The 27,066-nt window shown below is 41.7% G+C and overlaps 1 protein-coding gene across 2 annotated transcripts in view; it reads left to right on the forward strand.

Annotated features, from left to right (window-relative positions):
- Nucleotides 1–27,066, forward strand: part of sgcd (sarcoglycan, delta (dystrophin-associated glycoprotein)) — a 431,268-nt gene that overhangs the window by 375,564 nt on the left and 28,638 nt on the right. For both annotated transcript variants that reach the window (XM_085471058.1, XM_085471056.1), the window contains one exon: nt 21,281–21,353. In XM_085471058.1, the coding sequence (XP_085327184.1) occupies nt 21,281–21,353 (73 nt within the window). The remainder of the gene's footprint in view (nt 1–21,280; nt 21,354–27,066) is intronic.

The raw sequence follows: 27,066 nt of genomic DNA on the forward strand, positions 1-27,066 counted from the left end.
TGTTGTCTTATTTGTTCTCTTCACTTGGGGCATTTTTCTTTACCCACCACATTTCTCTTCCTGTTTCCTTTCCCTCCTCCTCCTCTCCCAGTTCTCTCTCCTTCACCACTGCTGCCGTTCCTTATCGGTAACAGTCGCCAGCCAACATGAAATATTATCAAGCGAATCTTCATGAGTCCTCTGAACACCACTGATTTATCCTGCTGCATGCTTCATAAATTTCTGATTGATTTTGGCTTTGGATTGTGAATAAAAAGAAGAAAAAACAGAACATTGGAGGAAAACTGAGAGCGGAGATGGAAGGGAAACCAAATAACCAAAGGAAAGATGAATGCAAGGAAGGGAATTAATGCATATGGCAAATGACAGAAATGTTAAGAAGTGAGAGGAGAAAAAAATAAGAGACAGGAAGGGAATTTCTAGGGATGGGAAAGACAGGAAGCGAAGAGCTCCAAACGAGAGCGAGCAGCAGGCAGATAACTGGTTCAAGCCCTGCCATGACCAGCTGCATCCCACGACTGCGTTCACCTGGGAGTCACTGGAGAGGCAGCTGACTATTGTTATTTTAATTAATAATTAGTTTAAGAAAGTACAAGTGCAGAAACAGAATCAAATTATTTGGGAAACACTGAGAGAATCAGTCAAATATAAGGGAAGAAAAAATGAAGAAAGCAAGGATGAGTAGAAGAAGAATGGGGGATGTGAGATGGTTGAAAGGAAGAGTTAAAGACCACCTGTGGTGGAGGAACAGGTGGGTGGAGAAGAGAAAGGTGTCGGACCAATCAGCTCAGTTTACTAGTGAACGATCTCATAGCTCATCACAGTCTCGTGTATCCAGGTTCATTCTTCAGCTGCCCATTTAAAGAGTCTCTCATCTCGTGGTGTAACAGACTCCAGCTCCACAATCTTGGGCTGCAGATGGTGACAGCAGTCCTTAATCTGATGTGGACATCTGCTGTTAAACATCCTGCTGCAGCAAACAGTGCAGAACCACCGACATCCGCTGGAGTCGTGTCCGAGGGACTCACTGGAGAGGAAGCCATTATGTATTGTCACAAAGTGCATGTATATTGTATGTAGTGTTGCTATATTATATTTCTGTGGGAAACAGTGTGGAAGAATATATCAAAAAGGAATTAAAGGAGCAAAGCAGGATGAAGGTGTGTGGGCCCAAGCAGACTTAAGAAAAAGGAAACGGAGGTGATGAATGGTAATATGTGGAGCGTGTGATACAGAGGGGAAGATGGAAATGTGGGAGGTGAAGAATGAGGGAGCCAAGAGGGGAGCAAACAACGATAGGAGGAATAAAGGGAAAGGGGGGATTAGAGAGAAAGGAGAGGGATCCGGGGGTGAAAATGACCAAAAAGGAAAAAAGGATGTGACGGAGATGGTGGAGAAAACAAGTGGATTTTTCTGAGGGATTGTGAACAGCAGAAGAAGAAAAGGAGGGAGACAAAGAAAGAGGAGGAAGAGAGGAGTTGTGAGATGCAGGAAAGTGGAGGAGGAAATTTGGATTTACATAAAACAAGAGTGTGAAAAAGAGATAAAGGAGGGCGAAAACAAAGGAAAACAGAAGAAAGTTTGACTATCAGTGAGGTCACATTTTTGAAAACCTCCTGATGAAATCATTTCAAAGGAGGAGGTGTGATATTTTGTCTGGAGGAAGTGGAAATAAAGCCCCAGGATGGGTTTTATCGATCCCTCATGCAGTCTGTTTGTACATGTTTACGAGGCAAATAGAGAGAGGGGAAGCTGATGAGAGGAAGAGGGGGGAGAGGCGAGGCGAACGGAGTGGTAAAGAGTGAGCGTGGAGGCGGCGAGTGTGCGTAAATGCAGGTGGGCCACATCGATCCGAGTCTGCAGGCCTCACATCGACTGAGCAGCAGATGAGGACTGATTACAGCGCAGTTAAGAAGCACATGAAAGGAAACACTGGTAATGGGTCGGCCGGGTTCCCTCCTCCCTCGGCGACCATTAACGCCTTTGAAAATAACTCTATGAATGCAGTCGCCTGTCCGAGATGTGACCTCTGAGGACGCGGAATCGAAAACGTGTGTGGAAAAGTCTTCGATGAGTAAGATCAGTCTCTGTGCTGTCTTTTACATGTTCACGTGTGTTCACCTCCACACACCAGATATCAAAGCTTTTGTCTATATTAACGTTCGGAGGATGTTGGTTCCTGTAAGGAAAATTCAACCACAGTGATTTGACCCATTTGGATTCTTCCACTGTGGCTAAAATACCGTCACCATCTTGCTGTTTTGGAACTAGAAGTGACCACATTCAGACGATAGGGTTGTCACGAGACTGACTGTACACTGGTGGCCTCTTATTAATGATAGATTACATATAATCTGTTTGTGCCCCATCAGGGTTGCTGTGGTATATTGATCTGGAACAAGTAGCCAACATGTCACTGATGACTTTGTCATGTGCTACGCTGATTGTGCTGAATGCTGTCCGTGCAGTTCAGGTCTAAACATGCAGATCATGCAAAGCTTCCAACTGAGGAAAGTGTAATTATTATACATGGATCATCATGACTGCTGACCTGCTTGGCTTTGCCGTGCTGAGCTGAACATCTGACCGTTTATTATTTATTTTGTTTTGCTCTGCTGTTAGAGACCCCGGGGCGAAGCATGTTTGGAGGGTCTTGTTGCAGCTACCTAATTCTAAATGAGCTCATATTTTTCACAAAGTAGTAAAATGTGTTGTGTTTTCTGTGTTTATGGACTTCATAGATCATTGCATTCTGTTTTTATTAGCATTTTAGGCAGCATCCCAATTTTGGGAGGATTGGGGTTGTAAAAAAGAAAAAAAATCAATAAAGTGTTGGAACTTTCCAAAACACATCTTCAAAGGCTCACTGCCCAGAATGAGTTTCCCTCACACTCTGAGCCGACCCCGTGTCAGTAACACTTACATCCACATAACTTTCAAGTGCAATTCCTATTTATATTCTGAAAGTTTTCAGAGAGGAGTTTGGTCATATATCATTTATATCCTGATTTAAAGATTGTTTTTACTCCTAAAGCCATGGTGATGGCTGTATTTTCTGACGTGTGGAGTAAAAAGATATCCTAAACCCTAAACTGTGAGTTTAATGTGTTTACAAAATGAAACAAGAAAATTATTTAACCAGAAAAATATAACTTTTGAGATTAATGATCTCTTTTAAAAGGTGAAGATGGGCAGCAGTGCAATCAGCAGTAGCTACACGAATGTGTCAACAATACGAAGCTGGAAATTTTAAATTGTATCTATTTTAGAGTTTTTGCACAGATTTCAGTGGATACGATCTTATTTGCAAAAAAAGCCCAAACTTGTTGGTCGACAGGCCCCAGCTGGCAGGGAAAATATGTTTTCACCAACCAGTTGGCAGCTGGTTGCTGGAAGTTGCCGGCTGTCAGTAGATGAAATTGGTTGGAAAGAGGAAAACAGTGCTGCACCAAAATATTTCTTTGTGTTTTCTTTGGTGATTACTGCAGTTACCTGTAGTTTACATCAGCCGGACTGGTCCGGGAGTCATTTGGTACCGGGCTGCTCGGGTGTGAAATTATAGTTTTCAGGGTTTTTATCATTATTTTTTTATCGTTAACTCGGTTTCCCTGGGTCTTTTCCCGTGTGTTATGAATAAATCTTCTCTTTTTATTTTTGGTACCGTTATTGGTTTCATTTTGTTGTATTTATCCACGACACCTTAAAGGCCGGTCAGTGAAAATGTTGTCGGACATAAACTGGTCCGTGGCACAAAAAAGATGGAAGATGCCACTTTGCCTACACTTGCTAACTTCGACACAACTCTCACTTCAAAGTAAAAGTTGTCTGCTGAAAGCAGTAAGTTTCAACAGCTGTAACCGCAGGTGCAAACACAGATGTTCTGTGTTGGCATTGAACTCTTAAAAGAGTCATTGGCATCTTCTAACTACCGACAGCTGCAGCAATCTGACAGCGACCAAATCATTCCCAGGGAGGTGTTTAGTCCAGCACCGTCTTCACAACCATTTTCTTCTAGCCATTGTGAGCAATCTCTAGCAACCACTTGTCAACCCACTGGTTCCCGGGGGTCCCTGATCATTGCATAGGCCTGGGTGATTGGGGCCTAACTCTTTTGTAAAATGCCTCAAGTTTCCAGCAGAAGCACTGCAACATAAATCAGGTGTGCAGTGTCAGACTATTTTAAACAAAGCTGGCCTCGACAAGTGATGGCTGGACCAAAGGTTTCTGAGGAGTCAAGTTCAAGTTCAAATAAGCGATTGAAGTATTTTCACTAGTGGTCTCGGACCTTTAATCCTCGCCGTACTAAATGTCCATAAAGGACGTTCAGATCTCTGCGAGCTGCTTTTCAGTAGCGAAAGCCAAGAAGGAAGGAAATCAATCCGTTCCAATCTGTTTTAGAAAATGGTCCTCAGTGATATAAAGTATATACCAGTCGTAGTTAATGGCCTGTAACATTAAAATATAGTACTTCATTATAACATGAGGTGGAAATTATGCTCTAGAGACCTGAACACACCTTTCACTGCATTATTTCAATGTCAAACGAGACTACTTTTTCTGCTAGAAGCTCAGATTTTCTACCTTATCAAATCAAGTTATTTAAATTTTATATTAACACACCTACACTCGCTATATACTCTTATTAAACTCTGAAATTGAAATCATTGTGCAGTTATTTGCACGTGTATGAGCCTTATATCAACAATCGGCCAAAAATAGAGGTTGACAGAAACCACGAGTTAATTAGACTTTTCATTTTCTGGCTCTGAAGTGAAAGTCTAACTCTTCAGACCTGTAGTTTGCAATGATTTAGTCCACTTTTGAAATTACAGACTTTTGATTGAATCTATGATATGAAAAGAGCGTAGGATGCATTATTTGGCTACAATCAAAGCATTTAGAAAATCTGCATGAAAAACATTTAAGCTGTGGGATAGCAGTGGTTTTTCCCACCATGTGAGCATGTTTAACCATGTTAGGGTTCATCTAGTTAATGGCAAATATTCTTTTTGCATTCATCATCAGATGTGTAAAATATATTTTTGTTTTGTTTTTTCCAAAAGAAAAATAAAAGTTCATAAGAGGTCAAAGGAATGTCAACACCTGGAACTTTTTTTTCCAGTCCTTCCTTGATATTTCTCCATCGTGTCCAAGGTTTGGAGTGTTCCCAAATATGTGGGTAAGATCTCCAACCATACCACAGTTTCTCCACCATTTATTATTTCCCTTATTTATAAGAACACTTGTCTTTGGAGTCCTGAAGACCCTCATCTTTTCTTTACGATTGAATTCTTTCCATAACTGACTCCCAATCCCTTTCTGACATGTGACCTCTGCCTCATTTGGGAGCCGTGTGTTTTGGTTTGCTCACCTTTTACTTTGGTTTTACTGTCATTAAGTTCAGGCACTAAAACTTACTTGTTTTGCTTTATTAAAAATCAGAGTGTTTTCTGGGTTGGGTTACAGTAATTAGCGTGACACGTCTCACTCCAAACTCATCACCCTGAGTTCTTAGCTCTGAATCATACAGTTACAGGATTTCTACCATGTGTTGTTCAAGCGCATTGCAGGAGTCCAGCACTGAACTTCACAGTCGGTACATCAGTTTATAAAAGTTGGATTTGTTTTTAAGTCAGCGTCATCACAAACTGAGAAAGATGGCTCTTTAACTGAAACATCCAATGATCTTCCATAAATTCACACACATCTGTCAAGTGTCACAATAAAAACAGTGGCAGGAGCGGCCTTTAAAAGTCAGGAACTTTACCTGATGTAAATTTGGCCGATCTCTCGTTGAAGCTCTTCTCCTGCACCTTCTTCTGAGGCTGCTTTGTTTGTGCACATTCTGCAGAGTGATCCTTGAACTTGATTTTCACTTTTGGAAAGTGGAAAGAGGCAAGGATCCAAGTGTGGCGAGTGAAGATTTGTATATGTTGGAGGGGGGGGGGGGCTCTAGCACATACCACAGTATGTGGTGTGTGCTGTTCCCACTTAGACACTGCTGGACACTACAGCATAAATCAGCCTTAACTTTCACACCCTGCGGGATTTATAGTGCGAAACGCTGTGAATGTGAAAGCATTCTGGTCTAACCTGATGTGCTGCCTTCAGGCTTGGAAACTGTGGACTTTTCACTGAAATCTGCTGAAAATGTTTGGCATGTAGGCCAGAAATGCAGCTTTCATCGACACTAATGGTTAGGTCACTTTGAAACACAATTCAGTTAAATGCAATTTTTTTTATATAGCCACAAATCACAACAACAGTTGTCTGAATAACACAGAGAAAATCCCAACAATCAGATGACCCCCTATGAGCAAGCACTGTGGCGACAGTGGGAAGGAAAAACTCCCTTTTAACAGGAAGAAACCTCCGACAGAACCAGGCTCAGGGAAGGGCGGGGCCATCTGCTGCGACCGGTTAGAGGTGAGGGGAGGAAGGCAGGACGAACACACGCTGTGGAAGAGAGGCGGGGATTAATAATAACTAATGATTATATGCAGAGAGGTGCATAAACACAAAGTTGATTTCTTGATGATGCACAGTGTAAAAAAGCGGGACTTATATGGAGGAATTTAAAATCGCCGGCATGCTGGAAACTACGTGCACGTGGCCGAGAAAACGATCTTGAACAGTGGGCGGGTAAATTTAACCGTTAAATTCAAATCAAATAGTTTTGTGATTTTTGTGGGGCCGTATATAAATCAAAGTCTTCATTAATACACAACAACCCTGGTTCTACTTGGGTGTCTGTTGCAGTACTGCTGGACAGATTAAAGGGGAATCTAAATCTGTGGAAACTTGCTGGTGACTCAGAAAATACGTCTCAAAAGCCCTCTGAATGTACAGCATATGCTCTTTTCAAGATGTACAAAGGGCAATTGACTGAACTGAAATGAACTTAACACAGACACACTGCCACACTAATCAGCCTGGACCAGCACTCTTCAGCTAGGCGTCCCCGGCAGGCCTGTTTTCAGAGGAATATCAAACGTCCTGCACACTATCATTCTTTCCAATTAGAGGCTCAGGACTTCATTACCGCCACCCCTCAGGCTGCGGGCTTCAAACACTTACAGACGGACGGACAGGCAGACGTGAAGGTTCGGGCTCTTAACTCTCTTTTACAATCTCTGCTAATGATTGAGCGACGTTAGTCTCTGTGCACATAGTGACGTCCATCTGTCTGTCCCGTCTCTCCTCAGCTTCGCTGGCCCCCACTGGTCTGTTCATGCAGCATGCGGTCATGTTCTTTCTAGTTCGCTCTGCATGAGTTTTTCTTTGCTCGTGCTCTGAGAGTTGGGATTACTTTTATTACCGCCACTAAGATCCTAAAGGCAGCGTAAAACCACATATCTCAGCACCCCGCTGCACCCCCTGCTGGCCTTGCAGTGGCAGAGTGAAATACTTTATTTGTCGTACAAATTTAATTCGTAATTTTGCAACACCTGGTCAGATGTGGATACTTTATTCCTTTTAGCTTTTTTTAAAATTAAATAACATATTTTAGTAAGTGTAAAACAGCAGTTTTGATCAAATCTGGCACTTTTATTTTGCTTCTCATGACTTTGATTGTATCCACATAAAAGAGTCCAAAACAAAGGCTTAACCCTGAGATAACTGGGGGTTAGACTTTAATAATTAAATGGATAAAATAGCGCTCTGTCTGCACCCTGAACTGACGAGGAAAACTCAAAGACAACATGGAGCGTGTCAACTTCAGGTGGTTGGTCCGGTGAACCAGCAGTGCACCTGACTCCTCTGTCCTCATTTATAAAGATCTCTACAAACTCGGGCATAACAGCTGGCTGGTGGAGTTTCCTGTTTCCTGTTTTAGTTTTTTTGTTTTAGATTCCTTATTTTCCAAGTTATTGGTGCTGTCAATCATTAGCGCACGTGAATTAAAGTCTACTAGCAGGAACCAACCAACCTATAGTGACATCACATCCTGCATTAGCCCACGATGGCGCTACACAAGCTCTAAATTCTGTAAAGCTTAGATTATACTGCAGAATAGTACACTGTTATTACACTACTTTGAAGTCCGGTGCCTGGGCGCTTGTGTAGTTGGGGCACTGGAGTTGAAATTCTCCGCAGACACTTGGATATCCAGACGGACCCTCGCTGACTTAGCAGACCTTAGCAGACTTGCTTTACACTTACTTTCTTAAATCCAGCTTGATGGGAAAAGTTCAATCAATGACAGTTTTTAAGAGGAGGACTTCATTACATAAATTAGCCTTAACATGTAATGTTTGTCCACTGGGTATTTTGAGATTCGTGCCGTGTAGTTGAATATTCAGGATGTATGTGTGGGATTTAACAGCTGGGAGTGAGTCCATCATAGAGAACATTCACGAGACGCCATCACATCCATTCTTACTCTGCAGAGCATTTACACATTTTAGCCCAAATGTTGCACTCAAAAGCTAAAACCTGCTTTCACAACGTCCACTTGCTCTAAAAATGATTTAAAGTAATGAGAAAAAGAAAACAAATGGTCGATACAGTCGATCATTTGTACCAAAATCATGAGATTGCAGATTTGTGCTACAGCTTGGTCATACTAGTCAGTATATTTGCTTCGGTAACTGGCATCCGCATATTGGAAATGAAATCTTTGATTCCAAGTTAATTTGAAAAGGTGCTGGCTCTAAATCAGGACATGTTTATGCAGCATGAAGAACCTCGTTGGGCTCAATTTCCTCTGCTTCTCTGATAAGAAATTATCAGGTGATCTCGTCATGAAGTCTCTCTGAACATCTCTGTCCGTGCTGCAGGCCTTGCCTTTAGGCCCATGGAGTAGAAGCATGAAATACAGTTATTCTTGAACAATCGTGATGACCACGTGATGCTGTCGTGTTACAGGGATTTTAGAGGGAGCTTGCATGAATGGGACTTTTACAGCAACTAACAGAACCTCTAACCTCTCACAACCAATCAGCAAATACACCAATGTTTGTGTGACTATCACCAGCCAGTGTGTAGAGCTGTCTGTGACCGTGGCCTGAAGTGAGTGGATACCAGCTGAAACTAAATATTCTCTTTGTTAACTTAATATCTCTTTGAAAATTGTTATGAGAATAATAGCTACTACATAACATTAAGCTGAAGGTTATAGCTATTGTCTAAAATTAAAGATATTTCTTGTTGCATTGACCCAGGAGGAGGTCAACTTAAACCCAGTGGTGTGCAATATTCTGGCAGACACCCCGCACTCGCAACATTAACCAGAATGGGGCTTGAAAACCGAGCACTATATCCCACCATCGCTGCAAGAATGACAGAGAGGTCAGCTGCTTGCAGTGGAGCCAATTTGTCCGCAAGACAGAAGGAGGTAGCGCTCAGTTCGAGACTTAGTGGGGAGTCCTGCAGGTCTGGGATCATGTTAGTGACACAGTGTCAGCATTAGATGCTAGCCTGTGGCGAATAGTGCTAATGAAGACTACACCTGCCTCTTTCCTGCAGTGAGTTTTCTGCCATCGAGTCTCTTATTCTGTAATCTTTAAGCCAAGTTTCATCTTTCATCTACAGCATGTCTCGACAAATTTGCCTCTCCAGATTTATCCAGAAACTGCACGCGCTCTAATCTTCCAAGCCACAAGCAGCTCCTCGTACAGCACACCGTCGCTTTAGTGTCACTCTGCCCAGGATGGCAGCTTGTCACTCGGCGCGGGCTGCGATGGATGATGGCGGCTGACACTGTCGTCTCTGCCACACCAGCTTCGTTATGCTGTCTCATGCTTTTGTTGCGATCACTGTCGAGCTCGCCTGTCACTCCGGCGGCATCTCTGGCTGCATATTCAGGCACGGGGGAAAAAAGTTGTAGAGAGCAGAAGTTAGGGAACGATATAACCCAGGGTAAATGATTTATATTCACCTGCAGTGTGGGAGAAATTGTCGGTGGCTTTTCACATCTCTCCTTACAGTCTGTAATCTGCTGACTAGATACTGTACGTGAGGAGCTGAAGTGGAGGTGAGCAGCAGGGATCCATCTGTCACCTGGCTGCCATAGTTAGCTTCTCCGTTTGACTCACGCTCACGTTTTCCTTCTGCTTTTTTACTTCGAGATGTTCATTTCCTTTTCCCCCTGTTTTCCTTCCCTTTCTATATCCAGGGCTTACTTTGATCTCACTCCCCCTTCTTTACTCCCACTAATCCGCTGGCTGCATACACTATTTGACAGCCTAAAACTTACTGTCGACATGCAGAATTGCCCTCTTTAATAAAAAGCTGCTGATTTCCTTCCACCATTCAGAGGAGAAAGGGCAAAGCGTCTCAGCAGGGAGCGCTGGCTATTTATTAGAAAAGGCTGCAGGCTACACCTCCAGTCTGACTGAAATACTAAAATGGAAGAATATGCCATACTCTGCAGAGGAGGGGGAAGGGGGAGAGGGAGAATTAATAAACGGAGAGAATTAAACTTTGAGGTGTCGTAGGGTCCCGGCCAGCAGGACTCTGAGGCTCCTCACCTCCAGGAGTTTGCAGATTTCATGTGATAACGGCTCAGTTGTGATTCCACGTGAGTTTGACTGGCCCCTCACTGTCATCGTCTTGGGGTGCTATCGTGTCAGTTTGTCAAGTTTCATCCATCAGTGAACTACGACTAAAGTTTTAAGGCATGGTAAAGACACAAGGAGGGCACGCCAAAGTTTCTAAATCAAAGTGTGCCCGGCAGTATGGCAAATAAGTGGCCTCTGAAAGAAATTAAAATAAAGATCATGAACAAACTTCAAGTTTTGGGCTTTTTCCCACATGCAGCACCAACCGCATGATTTAAGATATTCAAAACAGCTGATTCACTGCCAGAGCCCTGCAGTGTTTTCAAGTTTGCAGAAAAATTCTGCAAAAGCACAGAAAATGCAAAGGAAGCTGAATAAAACCGAAAGGAAAGAGGGGAAAAAACACAATCTAACAGTAGTGTTTTGGGGGGCGTAATAACCTGACAGACCAGCTATGGACGTCAGGAAAACCAAATGTTCAAACAATCGCACTGAGACACACTTAAAAGAAGCAAAAGGTTCATCTGTGTTGTGAGGGAGAAAAAGATTTAATCACAAGATTCATATAATACTGTAAATAAATGTTTGCTATTAGCTGTTTACCGTTAGCTTGCGACTTCCGCAGCTGTTCCGTGTTATTCCCAAAACACGGATCTACTTTGTTTTCACATCTTTTTAAAAGGTTTTTTAGCTTTAGCAGCTGTTGCGTTTATCCAACCTCCGTCTTGTTTGGCGTGCTTTTCCAGTATTTCTGCTGTTGCTATCTGCTGTTGCTTTCTTAAGTTGCAGTGCGCTTGACTTCTCAGGGCCACCGTAGTCCTTCTCCTTTCACTGCCCCCAGGACTTTACAGTAGAAACACGCTAAAGTGTCAAAGCAGTCATCAGAGCTAATTAGCTAGCATTAACTACCAAACACTCGTTCCTGGGTCGTTATGAGTCGTAGTGTAGTAAATGCCACTGACAAACCAGGTAGGAGTGGTAAATAAAAACAAAACACAGACTTTATATAAAACCCAAACAGATTTTTTTGCCTCCACATTTGAAAAATTTAAAATTAGCTTAGCGGTAAGCGCCTCTTGCATTAGCATTGCCTCTTGAATTAGCTTGCATTAGCACTGCTATATACTTGAAATGGTTAGCGGGATTTTTATTCCCTGGTTTTGTGTTTAGTATGTTGTATTAAATTATATGTTGCACCTTGTTATTTTGATAACTGGGCTTTTTAAACCCTGTCATCACGCTCGTATTCACATTTTCAGTGCTTTCGAATCAATTACCACTCTCATTTGTCTCTCTACACATCCAGATAACAAACACCTTCTCTCAGCTTTCAGACTCATTCTGGGAAATGTAGGCAATCACCAGTTGCAGCAGAGGTGTTCGAGACAGATTGAGGGAAATTGGGTGTACCAGGAAAGTAAATTACAACACTTCATCACAAAATCACTACGCAGTGCACTGAACATCACAAATCGGTTTTATCCAACGCCGTCAGAGCAGAATTTTCTCTGACAGGATGAGAGTGGGTTTCATGCAGTTGGACGTCCAGTCAGCGGTCATAATTTCATGGTTAAAAAACCGGAACAGCAGCAAAGATTTGCTGAGCTTTCACCAGCAGTATTTTATGGATCTGTATGTGGGTGTGTGTGGCTTTCTTTGAAAGGTTACAGATCCCACGGGGCTGTTATCATCTAATCAGTTGTTAGTTGTGCGTGCAAATTAGATGAGATTGAATTGAAAGATGAATGTGTAACTGCTGGTTAATTACATCCAGCAGGGCTTTGTCTGCTTCCTATAATTATCATGTAAATGCACTTTTTATGGGGAACATATACGTTAGCGACTTACTGTGTGAGCAGCAGGTGTGTGCATGGAAGAAAGTGACATTAAATTTCATGGAAGATCAAACCCTGTATCAAACCCAGCACTGTATATTGCATGGCCATGGCCATAAAGTGAAGATAGTTTAAATTCAAATTGTACATTTTTTTATTGTGCATTAGTGGCATATTTTTTCCACCCACAGGGAATTGTGGCAGATTTGGGGACACATCTGTCGCTTTCTTTCTGTTCATGTTCATTTGAGTTTGAGCAACTAACTAGAAACCCCGGGAGCTTTCTGGGATTTGTCTCAGCACGCGCAGAATCTATCAGTGCCATCTGAAGAGGTGTAGATGCTATACCTGCTACCTGTTGTCATGGAAAGAGAGCTGACGTTGAAGGCTAACCTGTATATTTACTGCTAAATGTATGACACAAAGGGTGTCTGTGCTCAGCCTCAGAGACAGAGTGAGGAGCTCATTTACTAACATTCAGTAACTTCGGAGTACACAATTGTGACTGGGGCAATGCTTTGTAATGTACTGACATTGCACCTCTGACAGTGGGCATTTACTCGCAGCAGTCTTGAACTTCTAATGACTATTTTGTACTTTCATGTAATGTATGGTGCATATAGGTATATCCTAATATCTGCGACAAATGCTAATGTTACCAGACCTCAGGAAGGCTAACACATGCCCTACTACTGCACCACCATGCTACCAATAAACATGACAGATGCAGAAGAAAACCCACAGAAACGAAATCAGCTCTTCATTTAACTTGAATAAATAAGGAAATGTCAAGACCTTCAAAAATAAGAGTAAAACTCATATTTTAATTAATTTGTTTTAGCTGAACAGATACTGGACCTACCAAAATAAAGTTGCAAATATGACCCTTTTTAGTTCTTGCAAACCTGTATGTATCTTTAGGACCTTCAAAAATACACATAATTATCTTGAGGTCCAGTATTGGCCCTAAGGGTGTCTAGATGTAGGGACTATTACTGGACACCTTTTTCTGAGGGTGTAGCTCACAGTTCTAGTGAAGGCCACAATGTTAAATCAACTTTTCTATGATTACTGTATCTGAAGCGTCTTAAACCTTACCATCTGCCATCAAAACAAGTTTGGGTCACTGGACTCAGACCATTAAAAGCATGTTCCTAGAGGGTAGCTCCAATAAAGGCTGGTGACAGTGCACCCGGGATAAGATAGATGGTTGATGGACGTCTGGAAGATGCATGCAACTCAAGACTTATATTGCTGATATAGGCGACGGAATAAAGAAAAGATTCTTCAAAAGATCAAAGAACAAAGGCAAAATTATTATCCGACACGTAGAAGCATGGTGACATCAAATCTCACATCAACAAGTGTGGCTCCAAAACGAAGCCCCAGAGGTGGCAACTGGGTCCCAAAACTGCAGGTCCTCTAATCAGTGCAAGAGTGAGTGAATCCCCGTAGACATTAAAAACCTGAACACTGTGACGGTTTTGGTCTCTATTGCTTATATTCACCTGTGTACCAGCTGGACTGTGGTTAAACTTTGGTGTCCCTAACCTGTTTCAATTTGTGTTGAGGCTTGAAATGTGCATTATCAGCTCTCAGTCACGTTGAATGAAGCTGGGCCCTTTTAGCTCTCTGCAAGACTCGAGCTCAGCTAATAGAAACTGGACTTCTCCATCAGGTTTGTGGTGTTTGTGCATCTGTAGTATATTTTTAATGAAACTCTCTGATTAAGAATATGTCTTTCTGGTTGCTTTGTTGTGGATTGGCATCATCCCTCATTGGCTTTCTACCAGCAAAATAGTTTTTAATTGACACCCTTGGCCAAATAGCGACATTTCTATGTGGCATCCACTTCAAGTCTCTCCGGTGATGACAAGTGTTTTGCTCCTTTTGTTTGTGTTATTATCAGCGTAGTTGTTCTTACCCTGAAACTAAGTTGGATCGGCTGGTGAAAAACAAATATATCAGTTAGTACGAGAACACACAGAAGTTTTTCAGCATGTGAAAAATGTGTACAGCTTATTTTGCATTATTCACATAAATTCTTGAAGATAAATTCAGGACTTTGGTGTAGCGTTATTGTTGCTCATGTGTAGTCCACAACGGCCACCAATCACTGGAATTATTCCTGGAGGGAGCATCTTCTAGGCCTCGCGTGTCTCTGTATTTCATCACCTCCGAGACACTTCAAGACACAGATGATGGTATCTGCCCCTGGTCTGACTGCTCCCTCATAAACACCTCCACGCACACACAGACACACATATACATGGCCACGCATGGCCACGCAGCTGCTCGCACGGCCACATTAATCTTTAATGGCTTCATTTATTTTCCCATTCGACCCCTCCCACGCCGGCCCGTGAACATGTCAGCGCTGTGACGTATTGCTGCTGTCTGCTCAGAATTCATGCGGCGCTTGTGACCAGAAAAATCAGATAAATCAAGTCTTATTCATGGAGGTGCACACGAATGGAGTCGTCACACTCTGCCTGAAAAAAAGTGTTCCCACTACAGAATACCAATAATATCAGCGAGGCACAAATATAACATCTGGTGTGACAGTGCGTGGTGTTTACTGGGAGCATGAAGAGCTTCCACACCAACTTATTTCAGATTTTAGGACGGATCCTGATATTTGATTGTTTTAACTCGTATTCAACGTTCAGTTTGATGATTTAAAATGCAGATTTACATTCTACAATAAATTATTACATTGGATTCTGTAGCTCTAATGCACTTCTGGCTCTTCCACAGTGTCAGAGGAAGACAGTCATGGCAGATGGCTGCTCCTATCTGAGCCTAGTTCTACTGGAGGTTTCTTCCTGTTAAAAGGGAGTTTTTCCTTCCCACTGTTGCCAAGTCTTTGTGCATAGGTCATCTGATTGTTGGGGTTTTCTCTGTATCATTGTAATATAATTTCTCTCCATTACTTAGACTTAACCTTAAAGCACCTTGACGTGACTGTTGTGAGATGGTGCTGTGTAAATAAAACTGAACTTGAATAAGGTTTTGTGGGGAGCCTTGCTGCCATGTTTTTTACCAGCTTTCGACGGGGAAACTGAAGCAAGACTGGACTAGACTAGGCAGGCAGTGACACTGTTAAAAATACACTCAGGACCAATTACAAGGACTTTGGTTTTATGTGATTCAGCCCCAACTGTCATGGAAGAATTGGAGGTCATGAAACTCTGCTGTGAATAAATTTAGCAACAGTTTTCTTCCATTTTTTTTATTTTCAGATTTTAAATCACTTTACAAAATTACTTTGTCATTTCAAGAATGGTAGAGATTAAAAAGATTCAGATTGTTGGATCTCAGCTGTTTCTACTTTTGTTATGAAGTGGCTATATGGCAGACAGGATCTAGACCGAGACGCAGGACTCAGGAGGCAGAAATGAACTTGAACTCAGCTTTAATGTTGGTCATTCAAAAGGGTAAAAGAGAAAGTACAAAACACTTGACAATCAGCTGAAATCTCCAAGGGAAACCAGAAACGTACAATGATGAGCGAGGACATGACACCGGACCAGTGGAGACGGAGACAGCAACGATGGCGAGAGGAAACAGGTGGGAGGGCAGCTGATACTAAACCCAGAAGATGAGACAAGGGAAGCAGAACGAAATACAAAGTGAGAGTAATAATAGACTAACAAAATAAAACAGGAAATAACTAACAATGAGGCCAAGGCTCAAACATACAAACTTGGTACAGAAAGAGGGAAAAACTCCAGAGAAGACTGAGGGAACAGAATGGGAATGATTGCATGTAAATGTGAAAGTATGTTTAAAAGAGACGTTGACAACTTCTGAAGAGGACACACAAACACTAAGATATAATAGAACGCTAAAGATGAACTATACAGAACGATAATCCACCAAAATATGTTAATAAAAAATACACCTTCACTTCTAGGAAACGGTGTCTCTAAAACTGCCTTTTCTAAAAGCAGTTATCCTGGAGAATCTTTGTTGAGGAACATAAAAGTTATCTTCTTTTAAAAAATGATTCAACTGCAAATAAAACGGCAGCTCCAGACATCTGGGCGATTTGATAATAGAGAGTTTTAAAAAATGTCTGTACAATTTGAATTTTTTAAATGGGCTAATAAAGGTGGTGGAATTAGAATAAAGTGGCACTGGTTTTATCCTTTAAACTAGTGCGTTAAAGCAGAGTGACAGCCGGCAGCAAGGCAAAGAGCTTTTTGTTCTTTTTATTCCAAATGAGAGCTGGGATTTCTAATGTGAGGCTTCTGTTTTATCTTCACTCACTTCTCTGCTGGAAAGAGTAGAGGGAGGGGTGACATGCACTGAGGCTTACACTTCACTTTACATCTACGCGCTGCATCTCTAACTGACTGAGCAGGAGGCTTTTAAAAGTCACCAGAGCTTTCATGGGCTGCTGGAAATAGTTATTTGTCTTTCTCTAACCTTCAATTTCACATGAAAAAAACTGAGAAATTAAACTTTTTAAAATGCAGATTGAAAAGAATAAAGTACTTGTTCCCATTTATTTCCAGCGTGGACTGAAATATTGTAAAATATATTGACACACAAAGTGAAACATCCGATGCTGCTGATCTTGTCGTGACAACTGCCGCCCATTTGGGTGAAAACCAAAGCAGAACAGAAGCAGCTTCACCTGTAGCAGTGATTAAGAGGAGAGTCATCTATCCCATAAGGCCGAGCTGGAGCACCACTTTGTGTAAACAGATTTTATTTCCCTGAATGGCTGACAGGTTGATCTGTGTAATGAAAAGGGTTCTCGAAGGACCAGGAGTGTAAACATCCACACATCGGGGAGTTTTGTGCATTAAATGCCTTTTAAATAAAAAATACACATCGAACAAACTAATCTGTTTCTGTACAGGTGAGTGTGCTGTTAAAGACTTTCAGTAGCTTCAAAACTAGTGTTGCACTTTGTTTCTACCAACATTAGCAGCATATATTCTTTATATATATATATTTTTTTATATTTACTAAGAAATGGCTTCTTTCTGTATATAAAAGAATGCCAGTGTACACTCAAATATTTATGCCCAAAATGCTCACTAATCTGTATACCATATTTTCCACGGCGCACTTAATATCCTTTAATTTTCTCAAAAATTGACAGTGCGGCTTATAATCCGGTGCGCCTTATGTCTGAATTCTGGTTGTGCTTACTGACCTCGAACCGATTTTATGTGGTAGACAGCGCTCAAAAAATCTGTCAAAAAATGTTTTTGTACGACCTTGGTAAGCTACGAAGCCGCACCTCTTGATGGATTGTTGGAGCGTTACAGCTACCATAGTCAGGAGCCTCGCGGAGTATCCTGTCTAAAACTCCGTCCCTTCAGGTCCCAAAGTCAAACGAACACTGCGGCATCACTGAGAGTTAAAAACTGTCTAAATTCTTTCGTCTTTATTAAAATGATCAGCGTTGCTGCTTTACCAGGTGTAACAATTAATTTTAGCATCCATGAAAATGATGGCGCGATATGGCAACCCCGCTTCTGTGAGTCTGCCCCAGGGCAGCTGTGGCTACAACTGTAGCTGCCTCCACCAGTGTGTGAATGTGGGAGTGAATGAATAGTGGAATTGTAAAGCGCTTTGAGGGCCCTGAAAAGCACTATATAAATGCAATCCATTATTATTGTCATTAAAACAGAATTTATTAGATTTAACTGAGTTTGAAGTTAGCAGGGAGTTAGCTCGCTAGTTTTCATCTAAACATGATATAGCATGTTCTGACTGAGAGATTTCTGAAAAAATTAAGACGTACAGCTCTGCTGTCACTTCCAACATAAATGAAGACAGAAAACTAAACAGCAGTGACGTTTGTAGGGTTACTGAAGTTGGGCTAGCTGGTATATAATGATGTGCTACGTTAGCTAGCTACACAGCTATGTTAGCATAGCATAAACACAGTGAAGCTGGAGGATGAACGCTAACCTTTTTCCACTTGTTAACGTGAGCGTTCCCGATGGTTATGGACAAATGCAATCGCAACGTAGGATGTTGTAAACGGACCAAACTTCAGATCATCCATCCACAATACGAGGTTAGCCATTAATATACTGCAACAACATGGGAATAGAGCAGCTGCCAGATAATTCAACATTAATGAATCAATGGTACGGAAGTGGAGGAGGCAAGAAGAATGAGTTGAGAAAAGTTTGACTTATCTGACTGTTTTGTTTCGCTTAATGCGCCTTACAATCCGGTGCGCCTTTTTAGTCTGAAAAATACGGTATATAGAGTTGTTAAAAACAGTAAATGTAATGGAAACCGTTCAAATGAAACCTACTTGATGGGTATACATTGATTTATACCAAGTATATTTAACTTCATGGTTAATTATTTAAATAACGAAACCCTTCATTTGATATATTTGAGCTGTTTTATGGTCTTTGTTTATGTTTATGAGGACAAAGAATGTAGCAAAAAAATTGACATTAAAGTCATATACATTTACCAGCCAATTTATTAGGCACACCTTTTCAACTGCTCTTTGAAGCAATTATCAGCCACTCACTTGGCAGCAGCTCATGAATTTATGCATGTAGACGTGATCAAGACAACCTGCTAAAGTTCAAACAGAGCGTCAGAGTGAGAAAGATTTAAGAGACTTTGAAAGGTGGCATGGGTGTTTGAAAATCCCAGTAGATCCCTGTCTGGCACAAACACTACCATTTCTGGGATTTATGTCGAATGGTCTGAAAAGAAGAAGATATCCGCCGAGCGGAGGTTCTCTAGGAGAAAATGTCCTGTTGATGTCAGCGGTCAGAGGAGAATGGCCAGACTGCTCTGAACAGGGAACAACTTTTTTATAACCAATAGATTTAAGTAATTTTCCTGATGACTTTCTGGTCTTAGTCATAAGTCTTGTGTTTTATTGAACTTGATGAACATGGTGTTCATTTTGTAAATGATGGTCTTCCTCAGAGTCAGAAAAGGAGGAGGAGCAGAATGTGGCTCCAGTACTGTATCTGTCATCACCTGTTACCTTTTGGTCTCTTGTAGGTTTGACAGTCTCATAATAGAAATGTCAAAGATTTGACGGGTTGAGAGGGACGCTGGCTTCACCTGTACAAACACACTCCATCGCTCTGAATTGAGGTTAAATGTCTGCAAATATTGTGTCTCACATAATTGGAATTTTTTTCTTTTAGTCCTCATCTGTCGTGGTACTTAAAAAGCCTGTCTCACAGCGAGGAGTGTTTGGGGTTCCAGAAGCGTGTCAAAATGTTTTGAAATGTATTTAGTCATGCCCATTGATCTGCACCTGATGCTTGGCTGATTTGATGTCCCTGAATGCTCCAGTTTACACGACCCGCTGCTGCTGCTATATTGGTGCTACGATCGATCAGGGCCCAGGGTTGAGGACCACTTGAGCATTACTTTGTATTTTAACAAGCACTGCACTATAAGTCATATGCAGGAGATTTAGGAACTCAGAATGTCAGAAACAACCAGAATATGGTTTAGCTGATGGCCTCGTTTAGGCTGTCGTTTTTAATACACGTCATAAAAACGCAAAAGTTAGTCGTGAGTGTGAATCCACATATCGGTGTTATTTTTGTCCATCCAAAGAAAATCAGAAAACAAAAATAACATTTATGTTTTTCTCAGTTCTTCAGGAGTCTAACATAAGAAACAGCCTGGAGTCAAGAATAAGAGCTGGCGTCATTCCCATCTTACAAAGGCCTGGTCAGTGTTACATAAAAGATGTTGAGACCAGTGTTTCTCAGGCTCAGATGGAAGATTTAGAAAATACTTCCTATGTTCTTGGTACCCAGGAGAAGCTTGGCAATCACACTTCTTTGCAGTTCATGTTATCACCGCAATTCTCAACCTGTTCAATGCATTTTATACCAAAACAAAGTCTGTTAAGCACATTATCTGAGCAAAACCTTCCCTCAGTTCAACAATCACTCTTGCTATGTCCGATTAAGATCCGAGTGTAGTAAGATGTTTATATTGTACATCAAAGAAAAAGAACCCCAATGAACCACCAATCCATTATGAGCAGCGCTTGGCAATGGTGGGGAGGAAGAACTCCCTTTAAACAGGAAGCGGCGTCCAGTAGAATCAGAGCCAGGGGCAGACATGTTTGAGTTTAAGACTTGGGATGTTTGAAAGAAGAGATGGTTGCTGTCCAGGTGTGTGCTAAGCAACATGTTAGCATTAGCCAACACCTTCCAGTAGATGGTAAACTGGGACTGAGTGCTGTTGGCGTGTCCAGTTTGGGTGAAACCAAAAGACCAGCAGCTTTTCTCTTGAGCTGGTCCTTAGTTTGTCTGCACTGGTGGTTTGTTAGGGGAAATGTGTGTGTGTGTAAATCATTTACAACTTTTTGTGCGGTTATAAGTTGAAGTTGTTGTTTTTTTTATTGGCATGTCATTTGGGAACCACAGCTCTCTGCAAAACTACTGAACTTTACACCAATAAGATGATTTCTGCTTTTCCAAACAGTGAGTCTAAAGATAGAGGGAAGTATATATGAGTTCTGAGAACAGTGAAATTGTGGGTTATTAATAAAGTTTCGACTTTGGAGGGGACTTCATTTCTGGGTAACAGTCTCGTGTTTTCTCTTTTTTCAATAATGTTGATGTCTGAAACACACACACTGGGTTCCTTCATGAAACAAGAGCAGTTGCTTCTTTCTCTCACTGAGAGTCACTTCACAGCTTAGAGGAGGTGATGAAGAAAAGCTGAAGGAATCTAAACAGCAGACAAAGCTTATTTTTACATTATTATTTGCCCCGATTGTTGCTTCTTCTTTTTTTCATCTCAAATGTGTGTATCCGTGTGTGTGTCTACTATATCAGTGATGCGAGCTGAGCTGAGGGCCGCTGTGCCTGCTGACTGGAGCCGTATAGATCAGCAGAGTGTTGGAGATTATGTCCATTGATCGGACAGGAGGGGTTTGTGGTTTGATTCTGTGTTTTGTGATTTCAGGGGCCGAAGGAGCCGTGTTCAGCAAATCAGTGGAGACGCCGCATGTCAGAGCTGAGCCGTTCAAAGAGCTGCGGTGAGTCTTTCCACGGCACACAGCAAGCGCTCGGTCTCATGCAATACATGAACAGATGTACCCTGAGTTCACGTCAAAGCTCACAAATACTGCAGCAGTGTAGTGAAATAAAGTGCTCACAGAAAACCAGATCAATCCATCACATCGGTACACCGCACAGATGGCACAAATTATGGGAATTAATTAATGGAAAAGCATTTGAATGAATGTGAATCGGATTGACAAAACTGAGGTACACTTCAACTGCACTCCTATGGCAGGAGCGTAAAGATTACACTGCTTTGATGCCCTTTCTGACTTTAATAATACCAATAAGTTGCAAAAATGATCACCCTCTTGTATTCAGTAAGACTTCAGAGTATAACCGAGACCACAAACATATCACAAAACGCGAGGTTTTTATTCACATAACAGTTAAAAGGAGCTGAGAGCCTTTTTCACACAGACTTCTACACAATGAGGCTTATTTTGCAACTAGAAAAGTCACCCCCTGTAGGCCATTAAAGAGAATGCAGGATTAAGGCACTTATGAGTTGTTTTACTGCAGTACTTAAGTGGTACAGCAATAAAAATTAAAACAGCTAATATGATTATTCTGGGAGAATATTCCATTTTTAATAAAAAGTGGTTAAATCTTGGCGATACTAGTTCCCTGACATTCTCCCATTAATTGTCATGGTCCTGGGTCTCTGACACACTATTTGAAGCCTGTTCTGGATTTTTGGTTTGGTTATCTGGAATTAGATATGTTCAAGGTCCTGAAACCCTTTGACTTTTGTTATGTATATGTCTTGGTTCTTCATGTTAGTTCCCCTTCGTTTCCAGTCTGTCCTAATCCCGTCTCTGTGATTGGTATCACCTATGTGAAGTCATGTCCCAGTCGTGTCCCTGTGTTCTGTCTCCATCGTTTTCTGTTTTCCCCGTCTGTTCTGACAAGTTCATGTCTTAGTCTTAGGCTGTGTCCCAATTCACGGTCTGCAGCCTTAAAGGCCGCATTTCAAGGCCGATTACGTCACAGCGGTGCGCCGAAGGCTGTCCCAATTCAAAGGCTGCTCGAAATGCGGCCCTGAAATGCGTCCTTCATTTCCCTGAATTTTAAGGATGTGGCGGTGTAGACTTTGTGGCCCAACATATCCCAGAATGCATAGCGCGGCGGTGGGTGTGGATAACTTTGCTGAAAAAAAACGGCGGATGAGGGGCAGCCGAAGAGTAAACTTTAAGTAAGTACTGAATATTATGTCACTTATTTATGTGCAAATGTTTAATAACGAAGAACATTAAAACATTACTGTTGGCCACATGTCGGCAAAGTTATGTGACATTAGTGACGTTTGTACTAACTTGGTTTTAAAGCCTTTACTTTAAAATATACGCCGTTCAATAGCTGAGCTTAATCAGAGAATGATCAAAGCTCATGTAGAAACAAACAAATGAACAAAAGATTTTCTCCTTCATTTCTGTCAAACAAAGCTGTATGACACGTTTCCAGCTGTTAGTATCATGGTTGCTAGGCAACCTGGGCAGCGCAACGGAGGCTAGACCGTCCCATTTCACAAGCCTCGCACTTCCGGCCTTAGCGGTCTTTGAGTACGCGGCCCTTGAGGATCGTTGAGGCTGCGTACTTTAAGGCTGCAGACCCTGAATTGGGATACAGCCTTAGTCTCTGAGCTAGTCACTTCCTGTATCATTTTGATTCAGGGTCAGTTTCATGTCCTCATCAGTGATGAGTCTGTTCAGCTGTGTGCTCCAGGTGTGTCCACTCTGCCCTAATCTCCTCCTGTGTTCATGTCGGGTCCTCTCATGGTGTGTGACTCTCCAGTCGTCGTTTGTTCCTGTTCGGCTCCATTGTTGTTTTCGGGTTTTTGTTTCCTTCGCCTTTTTACCCGCATTTAAATGAAGCTGTGATTTTGACGTCCTTCACACTTTGATCACCACACGCTCGTTCACATGACAATACCAGTTCCCTGACATTTTCCCCAAAGAAAATCCTGATTAATTCAGCCTCGCAGGTCCCTTCTTGTAAAATTGAACAGTGAACTGTTGTAAAACAATGAACAGAATAAACCACTTAAAGCCAGATGATGACTATGATGAAAGATTTTGAGGTAGAACAGCTATCAGTCAAATTCAGCTCAGACTGAGTGTGTGGCTCCGTACTTCGTCGTTCCTCTCCACGGTGTACATGGTGTGTGTTTGCATGTGTGTGAGGCGTGGATGTCTCCGTGGTGTAAACGTCTTGTTTATCATCTTTCTCCCGTCTGTGCTGTCAGATGTGATGACAGTCAATCAGAGCAGAAAGTGAGCGAGACGGATTCCTGGTGTGACTGTGGATAACGGGACGTAGGGATGTCTGCGAAGGGAAAAAGGAAAGTTGGAACAAGAAGAGATAACGTCCACACGGTCAAGATTAATACTGGTCAGCGAGGGTAGCCTTTTTCTGTTGAGCTCTTGTTTATTAATAATGTTTGTTCACCTATTTTACCTGATTAGACCTCTCCTCAGGACTGACGGGGTGTGTAGAAACTAATTGGTGTCTTTCTCACTCTCCTATTGCAACTATTAAATTTGCTCCACTTCCCATCACAGATCCACCCACGTATACTCTACAGTAGCAGAACGCTAATCAACCAGAACAAATGCTGCGAGTGTGTGGGTGGGTGTGTTTGATGGGTATGTTTTGATGGAGAAGTGAGTTTTATTTGCCTTTACTGAAATACAGACTTTTTCACTTCTCATTCGTGTCCGCCCAAGAAGCTCGTTTGTAATTCTGTAAACCAGAGGCTATTTAGGTCTGTTTCTCTGTGCGTATCCTCCTGGGTGATGCCACCGCTTATCGCGGAGGTGCTTCACCAGGCAAAGTTTATATAAAACTACATTTAAAAAACAAAAAAGGTCATTACTCACTAGGTATAACGTAAACAGCAACAGACCTAGAATGCCTTGTGGCGTTTCCATCCCATTAGTAATGCGCAAGCTGAGTAGAAGTTTCTGGCCCTGCTTCATTTATTTGTAATGTGCATGGAGAAGAGGACATTACAGTCAAAACTAATTTAAATTCTTAAATCAGATAGATTTAAAGGTGTATTACAAATATCTGTAAAGTTATGACCCTGATTAAGGATGTGATGTGATGCTGTCCAGAGACTGAGGGTGTCAGAAAGTATGCTGACCTTTACAAAGTAGTTTTGCCCCAAAGGAAAATCAAATTTTAACCTTCCAGACCAAGTTGTGTTTGTCTTAAACCGAACAGATATAGAAACTCAGTTGCTGTTTTTTAGAGTGCCACCATAAAAACGTTGCAGTTTTCCCAGCACATCCATATGCTTACATTATTAATTATAGATCCATCAGAGCACTTTTTTATGCAAGGTAGCTCATAATGTAAACAAGTTTAACTTCCAGCCCTGCTAAACACACTCAGTACAGACTTATATATATCTTTTCTTTTTTTTTTTTTTTAAGGCAAAAAGTCAATCCCCTGATGCCCTATATCTACAGTCGTGATCCAGAAAACAGTGGTTGGAGACAATGGCACCTGTGTGCAATGAACTTCGCTCTCATTGTCTTTGAAACAGCTGCTATGAAGATGAGAACCAGGTCAAAGCAAGTCCTGGTGTGTTGCAACAGTCAAAGCAACAATAGGATGGAGTCAGTCCACTATCAGTTTGTAATTGGTCAAATTGGCAGTTAAAAGCAATCTGTAATCTGCCAATTAACTGTTATAAATCGCTCATCTGTTCCCATCTGTTGCAAATCTGTTGCTGTTTGCATACACAGAAATTCGCATTAAACAGAAATTCACATGAACTGAACCCAGCCAGTTGGCAATCTGTCTGGCAAATTTTTGCAAACCTTCACTAATCTGTCTGAGAGTGACTGCACTCAGTCCAAGTTGGACCAGGATTGTTTGGAGGCATGCTACCTCCCACCGGGCAACCTGTGCAATTGGCTTGCCATCAAAACTAGTCATCCATAGGTTGATAGTCTTGTACACTCAATGCAGTCAACCACCAGTTTGTCATACTCGTGGGGATGTTGCCGTGCTGTTTTTACTGTGACTGAATCAGAACAGCTGTTTCAAACAAACCCTGGTGCTGTACGTTTTGCAAAATGTGTTCAGTGTGGAGTTTCTCGTTGTTGCAACCTGGTCAATTACTTAATTATTGTCTACAAATAAAGCTCACTGCTTTCATTGGTATTGTTCATCTTCTAGCTTTCCATATCAATCCCAAAAGTGAAAAAGCAGCTTGGCAGTACTTCCTCATTTTATTTGGCTCCATCTACTCGATGCGTTTTAGCAGCACAGGTTCTCTGTCAAGGTGTCCTTGGTTGTGAGCTTTTACCGACATTTTTCCTCAATACTTGAAGTAGGGTGTTGTTTTTGCACTGCAGCAAAGGACACAAAGGACGAGAACTTTCTTTTTGTAATGCTGCTACCTAAACATTGATTCTTACAACTAAAATTCGGTGTATCGAAGTAAGTGGACAGTTTCTTTACTCTATATGTAACATGTTTAACTGTTCTGGCCATGCAAAACAACCTAAACAAAGTAACCTAATGGCATCCCATAGATTAACCCAGGCAGCAGTAAGCTGTTTATTTTGCTTTATCACATGCACTATATAGACAGCAGTATTGTGTGAGCCTATCTACACATTACACCTACAGGAGCATTTACGACATCCCATTCAAATTGAGCCTTGTGCAGCTACAACAGCTTCCACTCTCCTGGGAAGGCTTTCTACAAGATTTTAAAGTGTCTGTGGAAATGTTTGCCCGTTCATCCAGAAGAGCATTTCTGAGGTCAGACACCAACGTGGGACACTCACAATCTCTGTTCTCGTTCATCCCAACGGTGCCTGATGGGGTTGAGATCAGGGCTCTATGTGGGTCAATCAAGTTCTTCCACACCAAACTCATCCAACATTTCCTTTTTGGACCTTGTTTGAAAACTCCAAAAATTCATGGTCAACTGAAGCATTAATATTTTCCTTCATTGGAACTAGGTTTAGGCTAAAGCCCAAAAAACAATACGTGGTGTGTTAAAACACTTGTCTATAAACAGTTCCAACGAGTAGTCATTTCTGACAGTCCTGTTTTAGCATGTACTTCGTCTTCTTCCATCTTATCCAACAGAAAGCAAATAACAGTCTTTGGTTCAGATCCAGTGATTTCAGCTTGCTTGTCACCATCTAAGCCTTAGTGCATCATCTCCCCTCCAGAAGAAGTTGGCTAAGGCTTAGAGCTGTTAATACCTCAGTCCAGCTGAAGTAATAAAAGATGTAGCTTAGATAATGCTGTCAACAGACAAGAATCTTCTTTCTTCGCTTATTAACCTCTCAACATCCACGTGTTCATGTAGACACCATTTAGCAGTGGGTTGCATTTTTAACTACATGCCAAACAAACAGTTTCAGAAACTATAAAATGTATCCTTCAGAGAAACACTCTTACATACCTTTTAGTGTTAAAGTCCTTTTGTTTTTGAGATGATAAGAATATATGTGGATCTTTACTTTACCCTAAACCCACAAAGTGAAATGTGAATCATCGTGGAGAGATTTTGGGCCACTCTTCTTTAGTTTTCATTTAGTTCCTTTCAATCAGAGGTCTGGACTTTGGCTGGGCCATGGTAACACCTTGATTTCTGCTGCAGATTTCCTGCTGTTCTTGGGATCATTGTCCTGCTCCTGATCAAACTTGTGGTCTGAC

Source organism: Copadichromis virginalis, linkage group LG10 (genome assembly GCF_057382275.1).
Source record: "Copadichromis virginalis isolate Kocher_CV1m ecotype Utaka linkage group LG10, C_Virginalis_male_GT1.1, whole genome shotgun sequence".
NCBI classification, from domain to species: Eukaryota; Metazoa; Chordata; class Actinopteri; order Cichliformes; family Cichlidae; genus Copadichromis; species Copadichromis virginalis.